General features: G+C 64.3%; 2 protein-coding genes across 3 annotated transcripts in view; one reads left to right on the top strand and one right to left on the bottom strand.

Moving 5' to 3' along the window:
* Positions 1 to 4,968, bottom strand: part of TMC6 (transmembrane channel like 6) — a 13,906-nt gene extending 8,938 nt beyond the window's left edge. Inside the window, exons 1-8 of one of the 2 annotated variants that reach the window (XM_032429875.1) lie at positions 3,664 to 4,968; positions 3,358 to 3,497; positions 3,109 to 3,204; positions 2,654 to 2,812; positions 1,414 to 1,519; positions 1,170 to 1,266; positions 688 to 948; positions 129 to 319 (exon numbers count right to left, since the gene is read on the bottom strand). In XM_032429875.1, coding sequence (XP_032285766.1) covers positions 129 to 319; positions 688 to 948; positions 1,170 to 1,266; positions 1,414 to 1,519; positions 2,654 to 2,812; positions 3,109 to 3,204; positions 3,358 to 3,497; positions 3,664 to 3,719 — 1,106 coding nt within the window. In that variant the 5' untranslated portion in view covers positions 3,720 to 4,968. Of the gene's footprint in view, positions 1 to 128; positions 320 to 687; positions 949 to 1,169; positions 1,267 to 1,413; positions 1,520 to 2,653; positions 2,813 to 3,108; positions 3,205 to 3,357; positions 3,501 to 3,663 lie in introns of both variants that reach the window. The other variant, XM_032429874.1, reaches the window with a different exon arrangement.
* A 3,461-nt stretch (positions 4,969 to 8,429) lies between these two features.
* TMC8 (transmembrane channel like 8) lies at positions 8,430 to 15,932 on the top strand. Its single transcript, XM_032429841.1, has 15 exons — positions 8,430 to 8,590; positions 8,784 to 8,932; positions 9,302 to 9,451; positions 9,761 to 9,843; positions 10,377 to 10,513; positions 10,777 to 10,924; positions 11,172 to 11,342; positions 11,650 to 11,789; positions 13,159 to 13,282; positions 13,555 to 13,652; positions 13,819 to 14,002; positions 14,150 to 14,280; positions 14,372 to 14,530; positions 14,960 to 15,038; positions 15,523 to 15,932. The coding sequence occupies exons 1-15, from the start codon at positions 8,430 to 8,432 to the stop codon at positions 15,778 to 15,780; spliced, it is 2,172 nt and encodes a 723-aa protein (XP_032285732.1). The 3' UTR covers positions 15,781 to 15,932.
* Positions 15,933 to 18,137: the final 2,205 nt, after the last annotated feature.

The following is an 18,137-nucleotide window of genomic DNA, read 5'->3' on the forward strand; positions in this document are numbered from 1 at the left end:
GGATGGATGGAAGGATGGATGGATGGATGGAAGGGTGGGCGGATAGACAGGAGGAGGATCCGTAATGACTAGATGAGGAGATGATCAGTAGTACTCAGAGCCAAGGTCATGTGGTGGAGGGCCGTTACCTGTACACCAGGGTGATGCAGGTGATAAAGAAGGCTAGGCCCACAGTGAAGAGGTAGGCCAAGGGCATGCTGTAGGGCAGGCTGTCGGCCTCGCGGCGGCACTGACCACCCCCCGGGGGGGGCGCACACGGCTGGCTCACTGTGCTGTTACTGTAGTAGCCGTAGTACAGGACGGTGTGGGTGAAGCGGCCCTGCAGGGGGGAGGCCCCGGGCAGTCAGGGACTCTCCCCCTTCCCATCCCTGACCCAGCCTCGGGCTTCACGAGGCAGAGGGAGGGCACCCACGGGGGCAGGGCGAGGAGAAGGGCAGGGCAGGGGCAGAGAGGAGAGCACAGAGGTAGACAAAGGGCCACAGCCATCCCGGGGCTCCCCGGCCCCCCTGGACTCAGGGCAGGACGAGTATCAAGAAGAGGCTGGCTATAGCCCCCCGGGGAGTCCCGGCACAGGCAGGGGCGGGGGCTCCCCGGGGGAAGCCATGCCAAGTGGGGCAGAAGGCAGGGCCCCCGCCTGCAGACGCCCCCGGCCCCCCCACGGCTCCCTCGCCCTGAGCGAGCCCTCACCCCGCCAGTGAGCAGCTCCAAGCCTGTGAAGCTGGGGACAGAGCCCGGGGGCGCTGGCGGCGGGAAGGCCGCCTGCACGCCCACGATGAAGGCCAGCAGCGGCAGCAGCAGGAGGGCGTTGAAGGCCAGCAGGGTCTTGAGGAAGAGGAAGTAGGAGAGCACGCTGGAGCCGAACTGGCCTCCGATCTGCTTCAGGGCGTAGCGCCACGGCCTCAGGGCGTGCAGACCCGCGAGCAGCCCGAGCCCCAGGCTGTGCAGGGCCTGTGGGCACAGGGGCAGGAAGGGAAGGGGCCTGCCCTGAGCTCGCGTGGGGGCGGGGGGGGGCCAGGCTTGGAGGTGCAGGGGCAGTGGAGGGCGCTGCGGAGGGGAGGGTGGGTCTGAAGGCTGCGAGACCCCACACACAGGACAGGCACAGAAGAAACGGGGGGCCACCCCACCCCCGCCCGGCCGCCCTGGGCGCATCCCAGACAGGAGGCTCCTACCAGGACGCAGGCGTCTCGGAGCCGGCCACAGCAGGGGAAGAGCCCATGCGAGCCCTGCCGGCCCCTCTGCTTCCCCGTCGGGGTCTGGCTCTCCTCTCTGGGGGCACAGGCCACATCAGGGTGGGACCAGGGACGTACCCGACTCCCCCCGGGAGCCACCTGCGGCATGTCAGGGCCCTTCTCACCGACCGCCCAGCCCCAAGGAAGTGGGTCTCGAGACGGCCCGAGGCCGACGGGCACTGACCGCAGGCAGCGTTTCTCGGCCAGGCCCAAGGGCATTCCCCGGAGCATGTGGTTCCGCTGGGCCACGGGCAGGCCCTGCAGCTCCTTCACCAGGAGGAAGCGCTTCTCTACAGAGGATGGGGCTCTGTCAGTTCCCCGCCACACCCCTCCCTCCCTCCCTCCCTCACTCCTGCACCTGTGCCCATGACCCTGGACAAACCTGTCTGCCCCTGCCGGCCACCCCAATGCAGACCTCTGCCCACCCTCCCAGGCCCGGACGGCTGCTCTCTGCCCATACCATCCAAGCCAGACCCCGCCGTGCCCGCCGGTCTTGCTCCACTAGCTGTCTTCACTACCCCCCTCAGCCTATGAGCCCGGTGCCCCTCCTCCTGCACCCTAACTCTCCTCCTGGGTCCCCACAAGCATCTTGCTCTGACCCCCAATGCACCTGAGCCTCACCCGCCCCCCTGCTCAGCAGTGATGAGGTCCCAACCCCATCCCCTAGCACTTCCCACTATGCTCTTGTGGGGTGATGGGGGGGCCTGTAGACCCACCCCTCTCTCCTCCCACCTTCGCTACCAGCCTGGGAGGGGGCACCACTTCAACCCCAAGTGACAGACAAGGGGACACCTGGCCAGGCCTGCAAAGCGAAGCTGGCAAGCTGCCCAGAGTCCGCTCCTCCCTGCCCTGTCCATCCCCTATCACAGGGCCTCCACTAAACTGGGGAGGACACAGACAGGACCCCCGCACAGTGCCTGAGCTCCAGGCACCTGAACGCCACAGGTTACCTGGTTGAAGACCGACCCGTGACACTGGCTCTGCTATGAACACTGTCCCTTGCCCTCTAGCGCCTCCACACCCACCTCCCACCTCAGGGCCTTTGCACATGCCCCTCTGTTCTAGTGTCACTTCCTCCAGGAAGCTTCCCTGGATCCCTGTCCTGCCGCGTGCCTTTCCTCAGTCTCCCTCGTCTGAGCTTGAATGTGCTCTTCCATTTGGTTGGTTCCCATCTGTTTCACTGGGCAGGAAACAAGCTGCAGGAGAGCTGGACCTGGTCCGCTCACCACCATCCCAGCCCAAAGCCAGGACCAGCGTGTACAACACGAGTGCTCAGCACGGGACGTTTCAGGGGCGCTGCCTGATATGGGCCAAACCCTTCACAGCCCAGCTGGCCCCCACTGCTCTGCGCCCCCCCACCCCCCCGCCGTCTGGCAGGCCTGAGCTCATCCCCATCGAGGAGGCCGCAGGGCCCACTGGCTCACCCTCCTCCTGCAGGGCCGCGGGGTCCAGCTCCAGGTCGTAGAGGCGGAGGCTGGGCCGGGCCGAGCGCCCCACGCCCTTGAGCTCGGGCCGGCTGACCCTGCGCCGCAGCCGCACGGAGCGGTCGTAGTACTGGCAGATGACAGCACCGCGGCTACGGCCTGGGGCGGGGCGGGGGGGCCGTCAGGGGCAGCCCGGGCCGTGTCTCCCGCCCCCGCCCCTCCCAGGGCCCACGGAGTCTCTTTACAAGAGACCTCAGGCACCACTGGGTTCCCAAGAGCCTATTTTTATCCCTGTGACTCTGGAGTCGTTTTTGGAACCCAGCGAGGCGCATGGGGCTGTGCCGGGCCTCCCGGCAGCGGACGGCAGGCTGGGGGGCAAAGGGCCCGGCCCCGCGCTGCACAGACCCCCGTCTGAAACCCCCGCCGCCCAGGCGAGGCTAGAGGAGCTCACTCACCGATGGTGCGACTGGGCATGCTGGCCAGGACGCGGAGCGTGGCTGCGCTGTGCACAAGGGCATCCTCGGGCCCCGGCAGGGCGTGCTGGCCGCAGCCTAGGAAGCAGAAAGACCCGTCCGGGCGTCCTGGAGACGCGGCTGGCCAGCCATCTCCCCCCCCATCCCCACCCCAGGCCTGCAGTGGGCAGGGAAGGCTCCGCGCCCCGCCCACAGCATCGGGGCACCGGGCCCCGTGCCGGGAGGGCTCACCTGAGGTCTGCGGGCCTCCAGCCCCCGGCTCCCTCTGCTGCAGCTCCAGCCCCTCCTCAGCCACCCACTGGCTCTGCTCCTGGATGAGCTGGTGGAAGGAGTCATGGACTTCGCTCTCATCATAGGGGCTGGGCTCCTGGCTGCTGGGATGAGAGGGGGGCGGGAGCTCAGGATTCGGAGGACCCAGCCCTGCCCCAGCAGGGACCCCTTCCATAGGCCCTGGGCCAGGTGGCCTCTCCCAGGAAGGGGGCGGGGGGGGAGGGGAACGTCTCTGCCCTCCGGCCCCCCCAGCCCCAGCGCACTTACCTGTGGTCCTCTGGGGTCTCGGGAACACTGAGGACAAAGTTCAGCGGCTGGGCCATGTCTGTGACCCACGCCCAGCCGGTCTGCAAACCTAGAGCAGCTCAGAGCCCCGGCGCAGCCTCGGAGGCCTCCCGCTGCCCATCTGATGAGACAGGGAGTGGTGCACCAAGGCTGGCCCTCAGTGCCTGGTGCCCCGCCAGACTACCCACTCCCTGGGGGCCGTGGGAGGTGCCCACTGCCTAGGCCGCCTGAGCCCCTGCCTGCCCCCATCCACTGCCAAACACGTGATCAGGTTAGTGACCCCAAATAAGCCTCATGCCAGAATGGACCGAGGGGGAGTCCCTTCCACTGCTTGAGGGAGAGCGGAAGGAAGAGGGGGGTTCTGAGCAGTCCCCATCGGTTTCCTCTATGGCGTCAGTCCCTGGGAAGGGGGAAGGGGGTGGGTGTCTGTGGGCACAGCCCCAGGTATCCACCGCCCTCCTGGTGAAAAAGTTCAGGGCAGCTCCCAGACCTTCCTGTGCCGGCCCTGTAACCCCAGAGCACTTCCTCTCACAGGAAGCCCCTCCCACGGCTAGCCCCCCCCCACGTGGGGGGGCTCCTCCAGCGCGCCCCCACCCAATGCTGCTGGCCCTCACCTCCCCAAACAGGGATCACTGCCCTCCACACTGGGCTGGGCTGGGGCGCTGCAAGGTCACCAGTTCTCAGGAGACCAACTCCCCTACATTCCATCACCCCAGGGGCGGGCCAGGGCAGCTGGCTGGGGGAAGGGAGCCTGGGCGTTAAACAGGCCGCCTTTGTGCAGCCTTTGTCCAGGCAGAGGGCTCTGCCATCGCCTGGGACAACTGGAACCAGGGCAGCCTTGTCTGGGCTCTTCACCCTGTGGGAGTGGCCCAGGGCCCAGCCCTGCGTCTGCCCTGTCTTCCGTCTTCCTCCACCCTGTTGTCCCCCCGGGGGGATCTCAGCATTCAGAAAAGTTGGCTCTGCTCAAGGGGGCCTCCTGGGGCAAGGCCAGGATGCCCAGTGTCGTCACTTAGGGGCATGCAGGACGTCCAGTCTCTGAACCCAGGCCCCACACCATCCAAGCCCCTTCCCCTCCCTCCAGCAGGGGCGGGGGGAAGGGGGGACCAGCAGAGAGATGATGGGTCGGCTGAATGGGGAAAACAGCTGGAGGTGAAGCTGATGATGTGCCCCCCAATCCTGTCCCTAGAGCTAGAATCCCTTCCTCCGCAGACCCTCAAGCCTCTCCCACACACCCCTTTGGGGGGCGGGGGGAGGTAGTGGGGAGGTGGGAGCTGTTCAGAGGCTTGGAATCCGGCAGCCTGCCTAGGGGTAGGGGCTCACCTGGGCTCACCCAGGCAGCCTACGACTTCTGCCCAGCTGACACCCAGCGCCCGGACAGCCGACCCCAGGCCGGGGCAGGTCCGGCAGAGTTTCCGGGGCACACCATTCCTGAGCCCCGAGCCAGGTGGGGAGGGGCAGGGTGGGGCGCGTCTCCAGGAACCCCACCCCGGCCGGCAGCGAGTCCTCTGGGAGCCGCAGCTGCCCGGGAAGGGCCGCAGCCCAGCCGCGGAGCCCAGGGGCGGCAGCAAGTCCGGGCGCCCCTCGACCCCTCTCCGCGCCAGCCTCCCGCTCCCCCGCCGCGGGCCAGTGGTACCGGCCCGCGCGACCCGGCCGGCCCCCGGGGCGTCACCACTGCCCTCTCCGCTGGGCGGCCGGCCGGGAGGCGTCAGGCCTTTGGCGCGGGAACTCCCCGCCCCGTGGCCCCGGGGGCCCCAGGGAACGGGGAGCGGGTGAGGCGGCCGCCGCAGGGGAAGCGGCTGGGCTGGGGGGACCCGGGCACCGCCCCCAAGCCCAGGGCCGCGGCTCCGCCCGGACCGGCACCCCGATCCCCGCCGCTTACCTGGGGCGCGGGGGAGGAGGGGCCCTGCGCGCCCGCCAGCCGCTCACCTGTCCCCGGAACCGCGGTCCGGGCTCCACCACCTGGGGGCAGGGGCGCGGGGTCAGGGGGAGGGAGTGACGGGGCGAGGGCCCAGGGGGCGACCTGGGACCGCCGCGGGACTGACGGGGCCCGAGGGAGCTGCGCCGCCCAGCCCCCGCCCACGTGGTGGCGGGCCTCCGGCGTCACGTGACCCGGCGCGCCCCGCGCCCTCGGGCGACCGTGCCCTCTTCCTGCCGACTTCCGACCCCGTCGCCACCTCACCCCGCCGTCTGAGCTGGGTGCGGGCGGCCGAGCGTCTGGGTCTACTCCAGTCTCAGTCTGAGTCCAGTGTGTCAGTGGGACTCAGTTTCCCCAAGTTTCAAATGGGGACAATAATTCCCCACCCGCCCATTTCCCAGGGCAATTATCAAAATAACCCGCTGCTGCAAAGCCCCACTGATACAGCGCCTTTCGACACTGGATTGGGTAACCCTTTCCTCCACACAACCTCCTGCTGACGAACGACTTCCCAAGCAGGCTCAGGACCCGGGTTATCACCCCCCTCTGGTCCGGGCGTGGTTTCTGTCACCACTCAGACCACAGTTCTGGCGCACTTCCTGTGTGCTAGGTGGGGAGGAGGGGCAAGCCCCAGGAAAGCCTGACACTGTGACTGTCCCCTCTGCTGGTTTCTTAGTTACTCCCATAAGCCAGGGAGGGGGACACCTACTCCCTGCTTCACAGATGAGCAAACAGGTGGTGACGTTCATCAGCCCCTTAGGGTGTCCTCTGCCAGGGCGTGAGTCTGGTCCACCCCGGAGCTCGACGAGAAACCTGACTTTGAGAAAGTCTGGCAGGTCAGAGGGGAGGCTCCCAGGGATTGGAATGAGAATGGGCGGGATTTGGACAGTGGTGGGGGGGACCGTCCAGGTGGGGGGAAGCCTTGAGAGGCAGGCAGGGTGGAGGGCAGAAAGGAAGGAGAGAGCCCTCCTGGAGGGGAGAACAGGTGGGCAAAGCCAGGATTCCCAAATGAAAAGATGTCATGCAAGTGGTAAAGGGGTCTGCAGACCTGAAGTTGGACAAAGTTGGAGGGGTCAGCGTTGGGGCTCTTTTTGCAGCTGTCAGTGGGGTCCTCAGATGGGTTACTTCGGGCTGGATCTTGGCACAAGGCACCTCCGCATGAAGACGGGGCCTGCCCAGCCCTTGCCTCTCCCCACACTGACGCCCCTCCCTGCACACCCTGCTCCAGCCACGTGGTACTCGCATGACCCTGGCCCAACTTGCAGGTCACCTCCTGTGGGAAGCCTTCCTGGATTGAACCCTGTTGGAGCCCTTGCCACTTCCGGTTGACATATTCTTTTGCTGGTCTGTTCACCCTGCCCCCACTCTCTGAGCCCACTGTGTGTTGGGCAGCAGCACCCAGCTTGCAGCCTGGCATAGAGGAGGGGCTTGGAAAATGAGGGGATCCAGGCAGGGATGCAGAGAAGCTACCAGAACTCAGCTGGATGGACCGGGCCCTGAAGGAGGTGGAGAGGGAGCAAGGAGGACAGGGGATCCCAGGAGAGAGAAACGGCCAAGATGGCTCTGAGACATCTTGCCTAGCAGGAACGAATGGCAAGGATTCCTGAGCCCTCACTGTAGGCCAGGCTCTAAGGCCCTGAAGTGCCAGTGACCCAGGCGGGAAGTTGAGGATTAAGGCCAAAGGCTTCTGGAAACTGAGCAGCCCGAAGTGATGGGGCCCACCCATTCTGTCACTATCTCGCTCTCCCCCGAGGACAATCTGTCTCGGGCAGATAAGCGGCCAGGCCCCAGCTCGGGCTCCCCAGGCGTAAAGGGACCGGCCGGGGCGAGCACGCAGGAGCGGCGGGGAGGGACGGGCGGGACACCCCCCACCCCCACCTCCTACCCCCGGCCGACCCCGACCCCGTGGGCCCCACCTGCCTGCCTGCCCCGAGCGCCGCAGGAAGTGGGGGCCCCAGTGAAAGCGAAGGAAGCTGTCGAGGTGGGGGCGAGAAGTGCAGGGGGGAGGAGATGGCGGGAGAGCTGGGGTTCCTGTCATGTGACCCCTCCCCCGGCTCCCTCACAGTCCCGCCCGGCGTGGCGGGAGCCGGTCCAACGAGGGGGCTCCTCCGGGGACTTGGTCCCTTGTCCCCAGGTGAGCTGGGTGCAGAGTGGGGGGAGGAGGCAGAGCACGAGGGGGTGAAAGAGAGAACCGAGGGGGTGGGGCTGCTGAGGGATGGGGGTTATGGCCGCCGCGCTAGGGTCCCCTCCCCAAGTCTGGGGGCTGTAGCCACGCCTCCTCATCTGCGGTTCCCCGGGGGGCGGGGCAGACCCAGTCCTGGAGGCTGGACCCCAGGTAGCAGGCGCAAGGGGGTCCCAGCACATCCAAATCCCGCAGGATATGGATTCTAGAAACTGTCAGGGTTTGGGACAGGGGCCTGTTCCCACTGGGAGAAGTAGCACAGGGAGAAGAGCTGGAATTGTCTTGCCGAGGGGTGACCCCGAAGGCCTTGGCCACAGGCAGCAGGTGTGACTGGGGTGCAGCAGCTTTGGACCCCATCGCACTTATCTGTGGCCACACCTGGCTTTGTCTTTGTCTGGGACAGTCCCATCTTTCCATGCCCTTTGGACCTTTCTCCCCATTGACAAACAGGGAAACTGAGGCCTCTGGCAGTGTGTTGCTTTGAGATGTGGACAGGGACCCAGTCCAGATCTGCTCCAACTGAATTCTCTCTCTTCATCTCTGGCTGTGCCAGGGCCAAGAGCCTGAAGCTCACCCAGCAGGCACCCCACGTCCCTTCTAGGAGGTGGGGGATTGTAGCCCAGCGCCCCCAACCCCAACCCCATGGCAGAGATGCTGAGGCAGTGGTCAGTGCAGTCCGGCCAGGCCCTCGTGGAGCCAGAACCTGAGCCAGGGGTCGAGGAGCTATGGGAGCAGGAGATGGAGCGGCTGTGGTCCTCCCAGGCCCTGGTGCGGGAGCTGCCCTATGCCATGGTGGACAAGCGCCTCATCCGGTGGGTTCCCCAGGGCGGGACACGGTGGGGGCCAGATGGTGGGGGTGGGTGGAGCACCGACAGGATGCACCTGTTGGATGCGGGTGGAAGTCACCCGCAGTGGGAAGGCTCCTCTGGCCCTTGGCATTGCTCTGCCTGGCCTGGTGGGCACAGTGGGTGACTCAAGGCCGCCCCCGTCACCACCCCATCCCAGGCAGCTGCGGGAGCCCGAGGGGGTGAAGACCTCTTGTGGGCAGCGATGGCGGAGCAGGCGGCAGACTGCGGGACGGCGCCTAGGGGAGGCGGCGCAGCGGCTGGCCCGGGGCTTTGGGCTCTGGGAAGGGGCTCTCTACGAGATCGGGGGTAGGACCCGCACCCCCACGTCCCCCCTCCCCTCTCTGGAGTCTCAATGTCCGGTTTAGAAACCCGAGGCCACCATCCCGCTTGCCATTGTCCCTTCCGCCCCCACCAAACAACCCCCCCACCACCAAACAACGCCCCCCATCCTTTCACGCCCCCCTTTGGCCCAGAGCCGGGGCGCAAAACTAGGCAGATGACAGCACCCCCTGGTGGCTCTCAGAGGTACTTCTAGGGGAGCCTCCAGGACTCGGCCGTTCATCCGAGGTCCAGGCAGGCCTGGTCACCCCCACCCTGCTAGGTTGGTCGCCCTCGGATTCTCAGCTGCGCGCCTGGCTTGGTGCGGCTCTGAAGGACCTGCTGCTCTCGTCATAGGCCTCTTTGGCACCGGAATCCAGTCCTACTTCACCTTCCTTCGCTTCCTGCTGCTGCTCAACCTTCTCACCCTGCTTCTCACTGCCGGCTTCGTCCTGCTGCCCCTGGTCTGGCTCCGCCCCCCCGACACAGGCCCCTCCCTTAACTTCAGTGAGTGCCCAGCCCACCAAGGGAATAAAGTCCTGGAGCGCCCACCTGCACCCTGAGGACCCTGAGGGGCTGGTCCAGGGCTCAGAATGTTGGGACAGCCCTGACCCTCTGTGTCCCAATCCTGGGCATCGTCCTGCTTGGGTCCACCCCGGGTACTCTCCCTGACCGTGCCTTGTGCATGCCTGACACCTCTTCAGGGCCCTGCTCAGACCGCCCCAGGATGGGGGGGGTGCTATGGAGTAGATAGGGACAGAGCCCCACCAATGCCTTGGGGTCCCTTCCCTACTGGTCCCCTCTCCCTCCCGACAGCCCTCCAGTGCCCTGGTAGCCTCCAGCCCCAGACTGGTGTTCCCAGATTCCACAATCAACTTTGGAATGTTTTAACCGGCAGGGTAAGTGGGCTCCGTCTTGGCTCTGCACCAGGAGGGCTGGAGGACCTGGAGAACAGGCCCCAGGGGACCGCAGTCTCAGAGGACCCCCATCCCTCCAAAGACATTTTGGCTTCGAGGGGAACAGTTTTACATAAACGGGCTGGCGGGGACAGTGATGGGGTCAGAGAGAGGTTGAGGCCAGTATGCACAGCCCAGGGCCATGGTCATCTGTGCATGGCCCTCAGGACCCAGCTGGGGTGGAGGTGCAAAGGACAGAGGGGAAAAGTGTCGGGGCCTGTGGGATAAGCAAGCACCACCCCACCCTCATCTCTGGAAGCCACTGAGTGGTTGCCATGCAAACTCCTGTATTCCAGTCCTGTCTCTTCCTCAAAGCTGTGCGGCCTTGGGCAAGTTGCTAACTGCTCTGGGACTGTGACATGGGGATGCTCTCCCTCCCTCCCTGATGAGGATTCTGTGAGAGTTAGAGAGTGAAGACATGGGAAGCACTTAGCACACAGCCCGCATGACCCGGTTATCATCGTCCACATCCCCAGGCCTTCACCAACACCTACCTCTTCTATGGCGCCTACCGGGCGGGGCCCGAGAGCAGCTCGGCGTACAGCATCCGCCTGGCCTACCTCCTGAGCCCCCTGGCCTGCCTGCTGCTCTGCTTCTCTGGGATTCTGCAGCGGTGAGAGCGGAGCGCCTGGTCACCCCTCCCTTGGCGTGGCACCCCCAAAGTAGCAGGAGGGCCCTGGCCTCTGTTCAGGCAGGCTCATCGGTGGTTTCAGGGCCTGGACGGTGTGTCCCCAGCTGCAGGGCTCAGGGACACCGCCCCTGTACCCCCACTCCTGACCCAAGCCTGCACCCGGGGCCGTCAGGGGCTTCCCACCCCAGACCGGAGCCAAGGCGGAGGCCCCTCCCCCATGGGCCCCAACCTCCTGCTCCCTCCAGGATGGTGAAGGGGCTGCCACAGAGGCTGTTTCTGGGCCAAGACTACAAGTCGCCCGTCAGTGTCAAAGTGTTCTCCTCCTGGGACTTCTGTATTCGGGGACAGGAAGCAGCCACCATCAAGAAGCATGAGATCAGCAACGAGTTCAAGGTGTGTGCGAGGGTCCGGTGTGTGCACGTGGCTGCGTGGACGAGCGTGTGTGACCATGCGTGTGAGTGGGTGTGGTTTGGGAGCGTGCGTGCACCTGCCCCAGGGTCACACCAGCCTTGCCTGGATCCTGGCAGCCCGTCTCCCCACGAACACTGACCTGGACCTGACCGCCCCCTACCCCCCCTCCACGCAGCACCCTGCCGGCCAGGGCCGGCCCTGACCGTCTGCGTCCCCACCCCCGTGACAGGTGGAGCTGGAGGAAAGGCGTCGGCTCCTGCTGGTGCAGCAGGAGACCCGGACCCAGAGGGCCTGCCACCTGCTCACCTACCTGCGGGTCAATGTCCTCATCGGGCTCCTGGTGGCTGGAGCCATCAGTGCCATCTTCTGGGCCACCAAGTACTCGCAGGACAACAAGGAGGTGCCAGGCCATGGACATGCATTCATTTAATCCTGGCCAGAACTCTGGCAGGAGACAGGATGGTCCCACTTGGCAGATGAGCAAGCTGAGGCTCAGAGAGGTTGACGCAATTTGCCTAAGGTCACGACCGGCCAGACCGCCTCTACCTGTGATATCCCCCAACCGCCATGCTGCCTCTGGAATAGTCCGTGGGCTTCCTGATGGCAGGCCTGCACCAGGGGGACACTTGAGGGGGCTATAGGGGATGGGGGTGCTGCTGGGGGCCCTCCAGCCCCTGGGTACCCCCTTACCTGCTTTTCCCCTACAGGAGTCCCTGTTTGTGCTGCTCCAGTACCTGCCCCCTGGGGTCATCGCCCTGGTCAACTTTCTGGGGCCCCTGCTCTTTGTTTTCCTCATCCAGCTGGAGAACTACCCTCCCAACACGGAGGTCAACCTCGCCCTCATCTGGTGAGTGCCACCATTGGGGGTGACGGGTGGGACAGCGTGTGGAGGGTCGGGTAAGGAGGGTGCTGTGTCCTGCTGTCCATCTGGGCCATTACCAGGTACCAGGGCGCCTGAGCAAGGGAGGGCATGCAGGAACTTCCAGAAAACACCATCTCAGGAGCCTCCATCTAAGGTTTTCCGGTACCTTCCATCCAAAGCCAGCCAGCAGCCCGCACCATACACCAGCCATTCAGAGGGGCCAGTGACCAAACAGCCAGAGGGGGTTGGGAGCCAGCTCCGCACACAGGGAAACCAGGAGTATGGGAGGCACCCAGCTCCCATACGCCCCAAGGGTTTACAGCCCTTGACAACTTTCACGTGACCTGTGAAGTGGGGACCATCCTCAGCCCCATTTGACAGATGAGGAAACTGAGGCTCTTAGGGGTCAAGTGCCTCAGCCAAAGGCAAGCTCACTATGCCTGCTGGATGTGTGTTCACGTGCAAGCCCTCCTCCAGCCCCAAGCTCTGCTCTGCCCCTCTCAGGACTGGGATCCTGCCTTGGACCCGAAGCCCCTCTCTGAGCTCCCCCGCCCCCGTGAACCCCAGCTCTGCTTTTCTGTCTGCCACGCGCCCCCCCCCCCACTTGGCTGTCTGCTTTCCCTTCTGCTTCCCTAGTGCAGAAGCTGTTGGAGCCCATTCAGCTTTCCTGCAAGGTTGACTGTGGTTTGAAGCTTTATTTTGGGAGCAGGTAGTAACACATGCACATGGTAAAAAGTTCAAAATGCTCCAAAGGATGAAAGATTTAAAAAATCAATGCCCTCCCACCACTTTGCCTCCCAGGCTCCCTCAACAGAAGACCCACTGTTCCCAGGCAGACTTCTGTTGCCTGTCATCACTGAAAGTCCACACTTAGATATAATGGGCATGTGACGGTTTGGGGGTAAGCCATCCTACCTGTGTGGTCCAGTGCTGCATTATTTAGTGGTGATGCTCGTGTGTGTGACGCATGAGATGGTGTAAGTGGGCTAGGGCGTTCATAGGCAGGAGATGAAAGATCTCCCCTGCTATAAGAATATGAAAGGCCCATATGTGCCTGCAAAACTCCAAACTGAGTGGGCGGGGGAGGGTAGCTGGACTCCACAGTGTTTGCCAAACTGATTTAAAAAACAGAACCCTTCTCTCGTGAATCATCTGGAGACCAAGATTCTGGGGAACACACTTTGGGAAAGATAGCCACGGACAGAGCAGGTTGGAAGGAGGCTGGGCTCTGGATTTAGAGGGGGCTGGACCCAGAAGAGACATGATCTCAGAGAGAGCTCGGCCACACATGTAACCTGGGTGGAATGCGCCCACGCACCTGAGCCCCTCCCCCTGACACTGTCCTGCCCCCCAGGTGCGTCGTGCTGAAGCTGGCCAGCCTGGGAATGTTCTCCTTCTCTCTGGGCCAGACTGTGCTGTGCCTTGGCATGAACAAGACCAGCTGTGTGTCCTACGGCTACAACGCCTGTGATTACCAGGTGGCTGGTGGCTCCATCAAAGCCTGTCCCTCCTGTCCCTCTCCAGTCTCACCTTTGCGCGAGAGCAGCACACCTCCAGGGGGCGCCGTTCACAGCACATGATGCGCTCGCTGTGGGGTTTCCCTGCTCAGATCTCACCCCGGAAGCCCGGGTTCTAACTTAGCAATCATATCAGGTCCAGGCCAGGCTCCTACACCACAGAGGCCCCCAGTGGGTGGGTAAGGGGCGGCTGGGGACTGGGGGTGACAGGTCCCCCCCCCCCCCCGCTCCAGTGCTGGGAGAACGCGGTTGGGGAAGAGCTGTACAAGCTGAGCATCTTCAACTTCCTTCTCACGGTGGCCTTTGCCTTCTTTGTCAGCCTGCCTAGGAGGTGAGACATGGGGCCCCCCCACGGTGGGGAGAACGGGGCTTGTCTGGGGGTGGCCGCTGGCCACGGCCAAGGGTGAGCAGTTCTTCCCACGTGTCTCTGTGTGAGTGAGTGTGGGGTGGTCAGTGGTCGTGACTGATGTGGGTGCCGGGACACTCCCCGCCCCCAGGCTGCTGGTGGAGCGGTTCTCGGGCCCGTTCTGGGCCTGGCTGGACCGGGAAGAATTCCTGGTGCCCAAGAATGTCCTGGACATTGTGGCGGGGCAGACCATCACCTGGATGGGCCTCTTCTACTGCCCCCTGCTGCCCCTGCTCAACAGCATCTTCATCTTCCTCACCTTCTACATCAAGAAGGTGAGCGCTCACGGGCGTGGAGTCCCCATCAGCCAGGCAGGTCTCACGTCCTGCTTCTGCCCGCCCCCTCAGTGTCACTTCCCTGGGCCTCGGGCTCCTTGGCATCTGCGAACTGGCTAACGACCCCCATGTGCCGTTTGCCCCCAGTACACCCTCATGAGGAACTCCAAGGCCTCTCCTCGGCGATTCCGCGCCTCCAGCTCCACCTTCTTCTTCCAGCTGGTGCTCATCCTGGGCCTGCTCCTGGCCGTCATACCCCTGGGCTATGTGGTCAGCAGGTGAGGGCCGCAGAGGCGCCTGCAGCTGGTGGGCAGGGAGCTCCTCACCCGGGGCCCTGATACCAGCCCGGTTCTGGCTGTCTCTACCCAGCATCCACTCCTCCTGGGACTGTGGCCTCTTCACCAACTACTCGGCCCCCTGGCAGGTGGTCCCAGAGCTGGTGGCCCTCCGGCTCCCGCCCCCTGGCCAGCGCGTCCTCCACTACCTCGGCTCCCACGCCTTCAGCTTCCCCTTCCTCATCCTGCTCAGGTGCCTCTCAGGGCAGCATGGGCCAAGGGAGGGCACACCTGGGAGGGGGTCCTTCCTTCGATGGGCACCCCCAGGCAGTCTCATGGGATCTCATGGGGGCCAGACAAGGACAGGCAGGAGGCAGGGTCCCAGAGGACGGAGCATGGGCCCAAAGACAGGTAGCCCTGGGTGGCGCCCTCAGCATGTCTCCTGTAAAGTAGGTACTATATATGATCAAGGGGGAAACACAGTGCCTCCTGCAGACACACTGAAAACCTGTCCTGGGGAGGAGAGGGGCTGCCCGCGGAGCAAGGAGAGGAGAGATAAAGGGGTCTGCAGAGAGAAGAACCCCGGGAGGCATTTTTAAGAAACTGAGGTGGGGAGAGAGAAAGGAGGGGGAGGTGCCTGCCATCCAGGGATGACTGACCTTGGATCCCTGTCTGTCCAAAGCCTTGTCCTGACGGTTTGCGTCTCCCAGTCCCAGGCCAATGCGAGGGCCATCCAGGGGCTCCGGAAGCAGCTGGTGTGGGTGAGTGTCCGCTGGGCTGGGGAGGGGCCAGACCTCGCCCAGTGTGGCCTCAGGCTGGGAGCCACGTGACGGGAGTATGGCCTTAGGCTTGGGACACGGTCTGTAGTTGATAGGAAGCTACAGCGGGAGCATCACCCGCATCAGCTAGCGGCAGAGCTGACATTCGAACTCCGGCTCTAGGTGGCGGGCGTGGGCGGAACCCTGACGGGGCGTGGCCTATTCTGGGGGCGGGACTCTTGAGGGAGGGGCGTGGTCTTTGGCTTAGCTGGGGCGGGACCTGAGGGCCGACTGGAGGCGGAACCGTGGCGGGGCGTGGTCTCGTTGTGGGGCGTGGCCTCTGTTTGGGGGCGCGGCTTGTGCTGGGCGGGGCCTCGGGCGGGGGCCTGGCAGGGGACCCGGAACGGCGGACCGCGGAGCTGCGGCCGGCTCTGGGGAGGAGGCGCCGCTCGTAACCGGTCGCTCGCTCCCCACCCCGTCCCCACAGCAAGTCCAGGAGAAGTGGCACCTGGTGGAGGACCTGTCGCGGCTGCTACCGGAGCCGGGCTCCGGCGGTTCTGTGGGGCCCGAGTCCCCTCACTCCAGAGCTTCGCGCCCGCGGTCCTTCTGCCCTGGATTCCCGTGCCCCAGCTCCCCGGGCCCCAGGGCCCCCAGGCCGGGACCTTGTCTCGAGGATCCCGCCAGGCCAGGCGGTGCCCCGGTCCCCGCCCCTAGATTCCGCTTCCCCAGCGGCTCAGAGCTGTAGCACCCACCCCGGCCTCCTCCTGGAGCCTCCCCAGGGCCCGATCTACCTCCCCCGCACCAGAGTGCCCCGGGCCCCAAGCTCCTGCCCCCTGGTGGCCGTCGCTCTCAGTGGGCCCTCCAGCAGGACGAGGTAGAGCCCAGGGGCAGCAGGAAGAAAATATGGGAAGTTGTATTTATATTTTTACCTCAGTCCTGTAAAGTTTCTGTTTTTGTTGAATGTTTTATAATGTGCATAATATATGAGTAGAGTAACCCCTGAATGCAATTTATAAATACACATCCACGGGGGCGTTCAGAAGTGCTCCCACTGTGGGGAGCGCCGCTGCCACATCTGCGGGAAGGACAAGGCCTGGCCACAGTTGAGCAAACCTGCGCTGGGGGCTTGCTGTGCTCTGAGGGCACCAGGCGGCCCCACAGCCTCCTGCTGCCCCTTCTCCACTGTGAGACCAGTGAGCCCCGCAAGCAGTGCTTGAGTCGGCTAGCAACAGAGCTGACACTTGAACTCGGCTCCAGCACGGCACGTTCCTGACCCTGACCCGGGACCTTCCAGGGCTTCCTTGAGTCCGAGGAACAGAGGGTCCAGGGCCAGCCTCTCCCTGGCAGGATGCCTCACGGTCCGTTCCAGCCCAGGACCCCACATCAACAAAGTGGGCCCCCTCAGGAACCCGGGTCAGAGGCCCCTTGGCCACACCTTCCGCAGGCCTGTCGCCAGCCCTCCCCTGGGCACCCTCGCCCCCGCCGCCATGTTCAGCCAGCCTTTAAGAGTGGTGGGTAAGAAGGCGCCCCGGGAGGCTGCTGGGCATGTACGGACCTGCACTGAGACACACACCAAGTGTCGGCCTGGGAAGGGGGTGGAGCCAGCGGGCGGGGACGCAGCCCAGGGCCTCGGGGCCCCCGCCTCTGCAGTGGCTCTCAGCCTTAGAGGACTGGCCCTGTGCCAAGGCTGCTGACGGGCTCGGCCCGGGTGCAGCCAGCAGCCAGGCATCGGGACTCTCTAAAGCTGCCAGGTGACTCTCCCCGGCAGCCAGGGCTGAGAACGCTGGCCTAAAGAACTGTCGGGAGGGAGGCCAGGAGGAACCCCACGACATGCTCACAAAGCCTCTCCTTCCACCAGGGGCCTGGCGCCTGGCAGGATTCCCAGCCTGGGAGCAGCTGGGCCTCGAGCCCTCAGGCCTTCACGTGGGCCTTGAAGGCTTGGCTGGTCCCGTCCCCACTGTGGCTGTCCTCTCTCACTCACCCAGTGTCACATGACCTGTCAGTCTGTCAACAAGTGCATGGGCTCAATCAGCCGAGGGCCACCGGCCCGTCCCCGGTGAAAGTGACACATATTGTTAGCAAGCGGCTTAGGGCCAACGTGTGGCCCCGACCTGCAGCGGTGGCATCAGCAGGCAGCTTGGCAGGAATGCAGGTTCTCAGCGGCCCCCACCCCCCGGGGCTCCTGACACAGAAACTGTAAGCGTGAGGCCCAGCGCTGTCTTGTAATGAGCCCCCAGGGGCCCTGCCGCTGGTGCCCAAGCAGCAGAAGGCTGCGCCGGACACCGAGGCCCTTTTCCGGTCACCTTCTCATGCCTTCGGCAGACATTCACTGAGAACCAGCCAAGTGCAACACCGGGAGAAGACAAGCTTGGGGAGGCTTGGGGAAATCAAACTCTGGGCCTGTTTGCTTGGCTGAAACGTGGGGCTGACACCACCCTCCTCTGAGTGGCTGTGAGGATTAAATGAGCAATTACTTATCAAGTGTCCTGACACGTGCCTTGAGGCACTGAGGCTTTCTTATGGTCCCAACTTCATACAATCTAGGTGACCTGGGTCCTCATGAGTCCTGTCCCACATGCAGAGGAGAACCAGCCTCCTCTGCAAACACTCCAGTCTGATGGCACACAGGTGGGCGCTGGGGCGGGCATCCCCCATGAAAGCCTAGGGGAAATGTCTCTCGAGTCGGCCCACCACGCTCTCCTCTGACCTGCTCCCCAAATACACTGATGGAAGGAGGAGGCTTCTCAGGAGCTGCCTGAGCTCAAACTTCATCCCCTGAGCACAACATGGAGGGAAAAAACCACAAGTGTTTGGAGACGGATTGGCAGCAGGCTAGACGATTCCTCTGTCCCTCTTCCATCCTCAGTTCCTTCAGTTCCTTCCCCCAACCACTTCAGCAGAGCGAGGACAGACTGTTTGGAAGAGAATTTGTCTACGAAACTAAGAGAGAATGCTCGCTCCCCACATGCACAGAGGCAGGTGGGTCCATAGGGCACACCCCCAGGTCGTGAGTCAGGACTCAGGGTGGCAAGTGACAGATGCTGATTCTTGCCTGCTGGGCAGACGGAGGACCACCAAGGCAACTGACGAATCTAGTCCCCA

Source organism: Phoca vitulina, unplaced genomic scaffold, assembly GCF_004348235.1.
Source record: "Phoca vitulina isolate PV1807 unplaced genomic scaffold, GSC_HSeal_1.0 scaffold41, whole genome shotgun sequence".
NCBI classification, from domain to species: domain Eukaryota; kingdom Metazoa; phylum Chordata; class Mammalia; order Carnivora; family Phocidae; genus Phoca; species Phoca vitulina.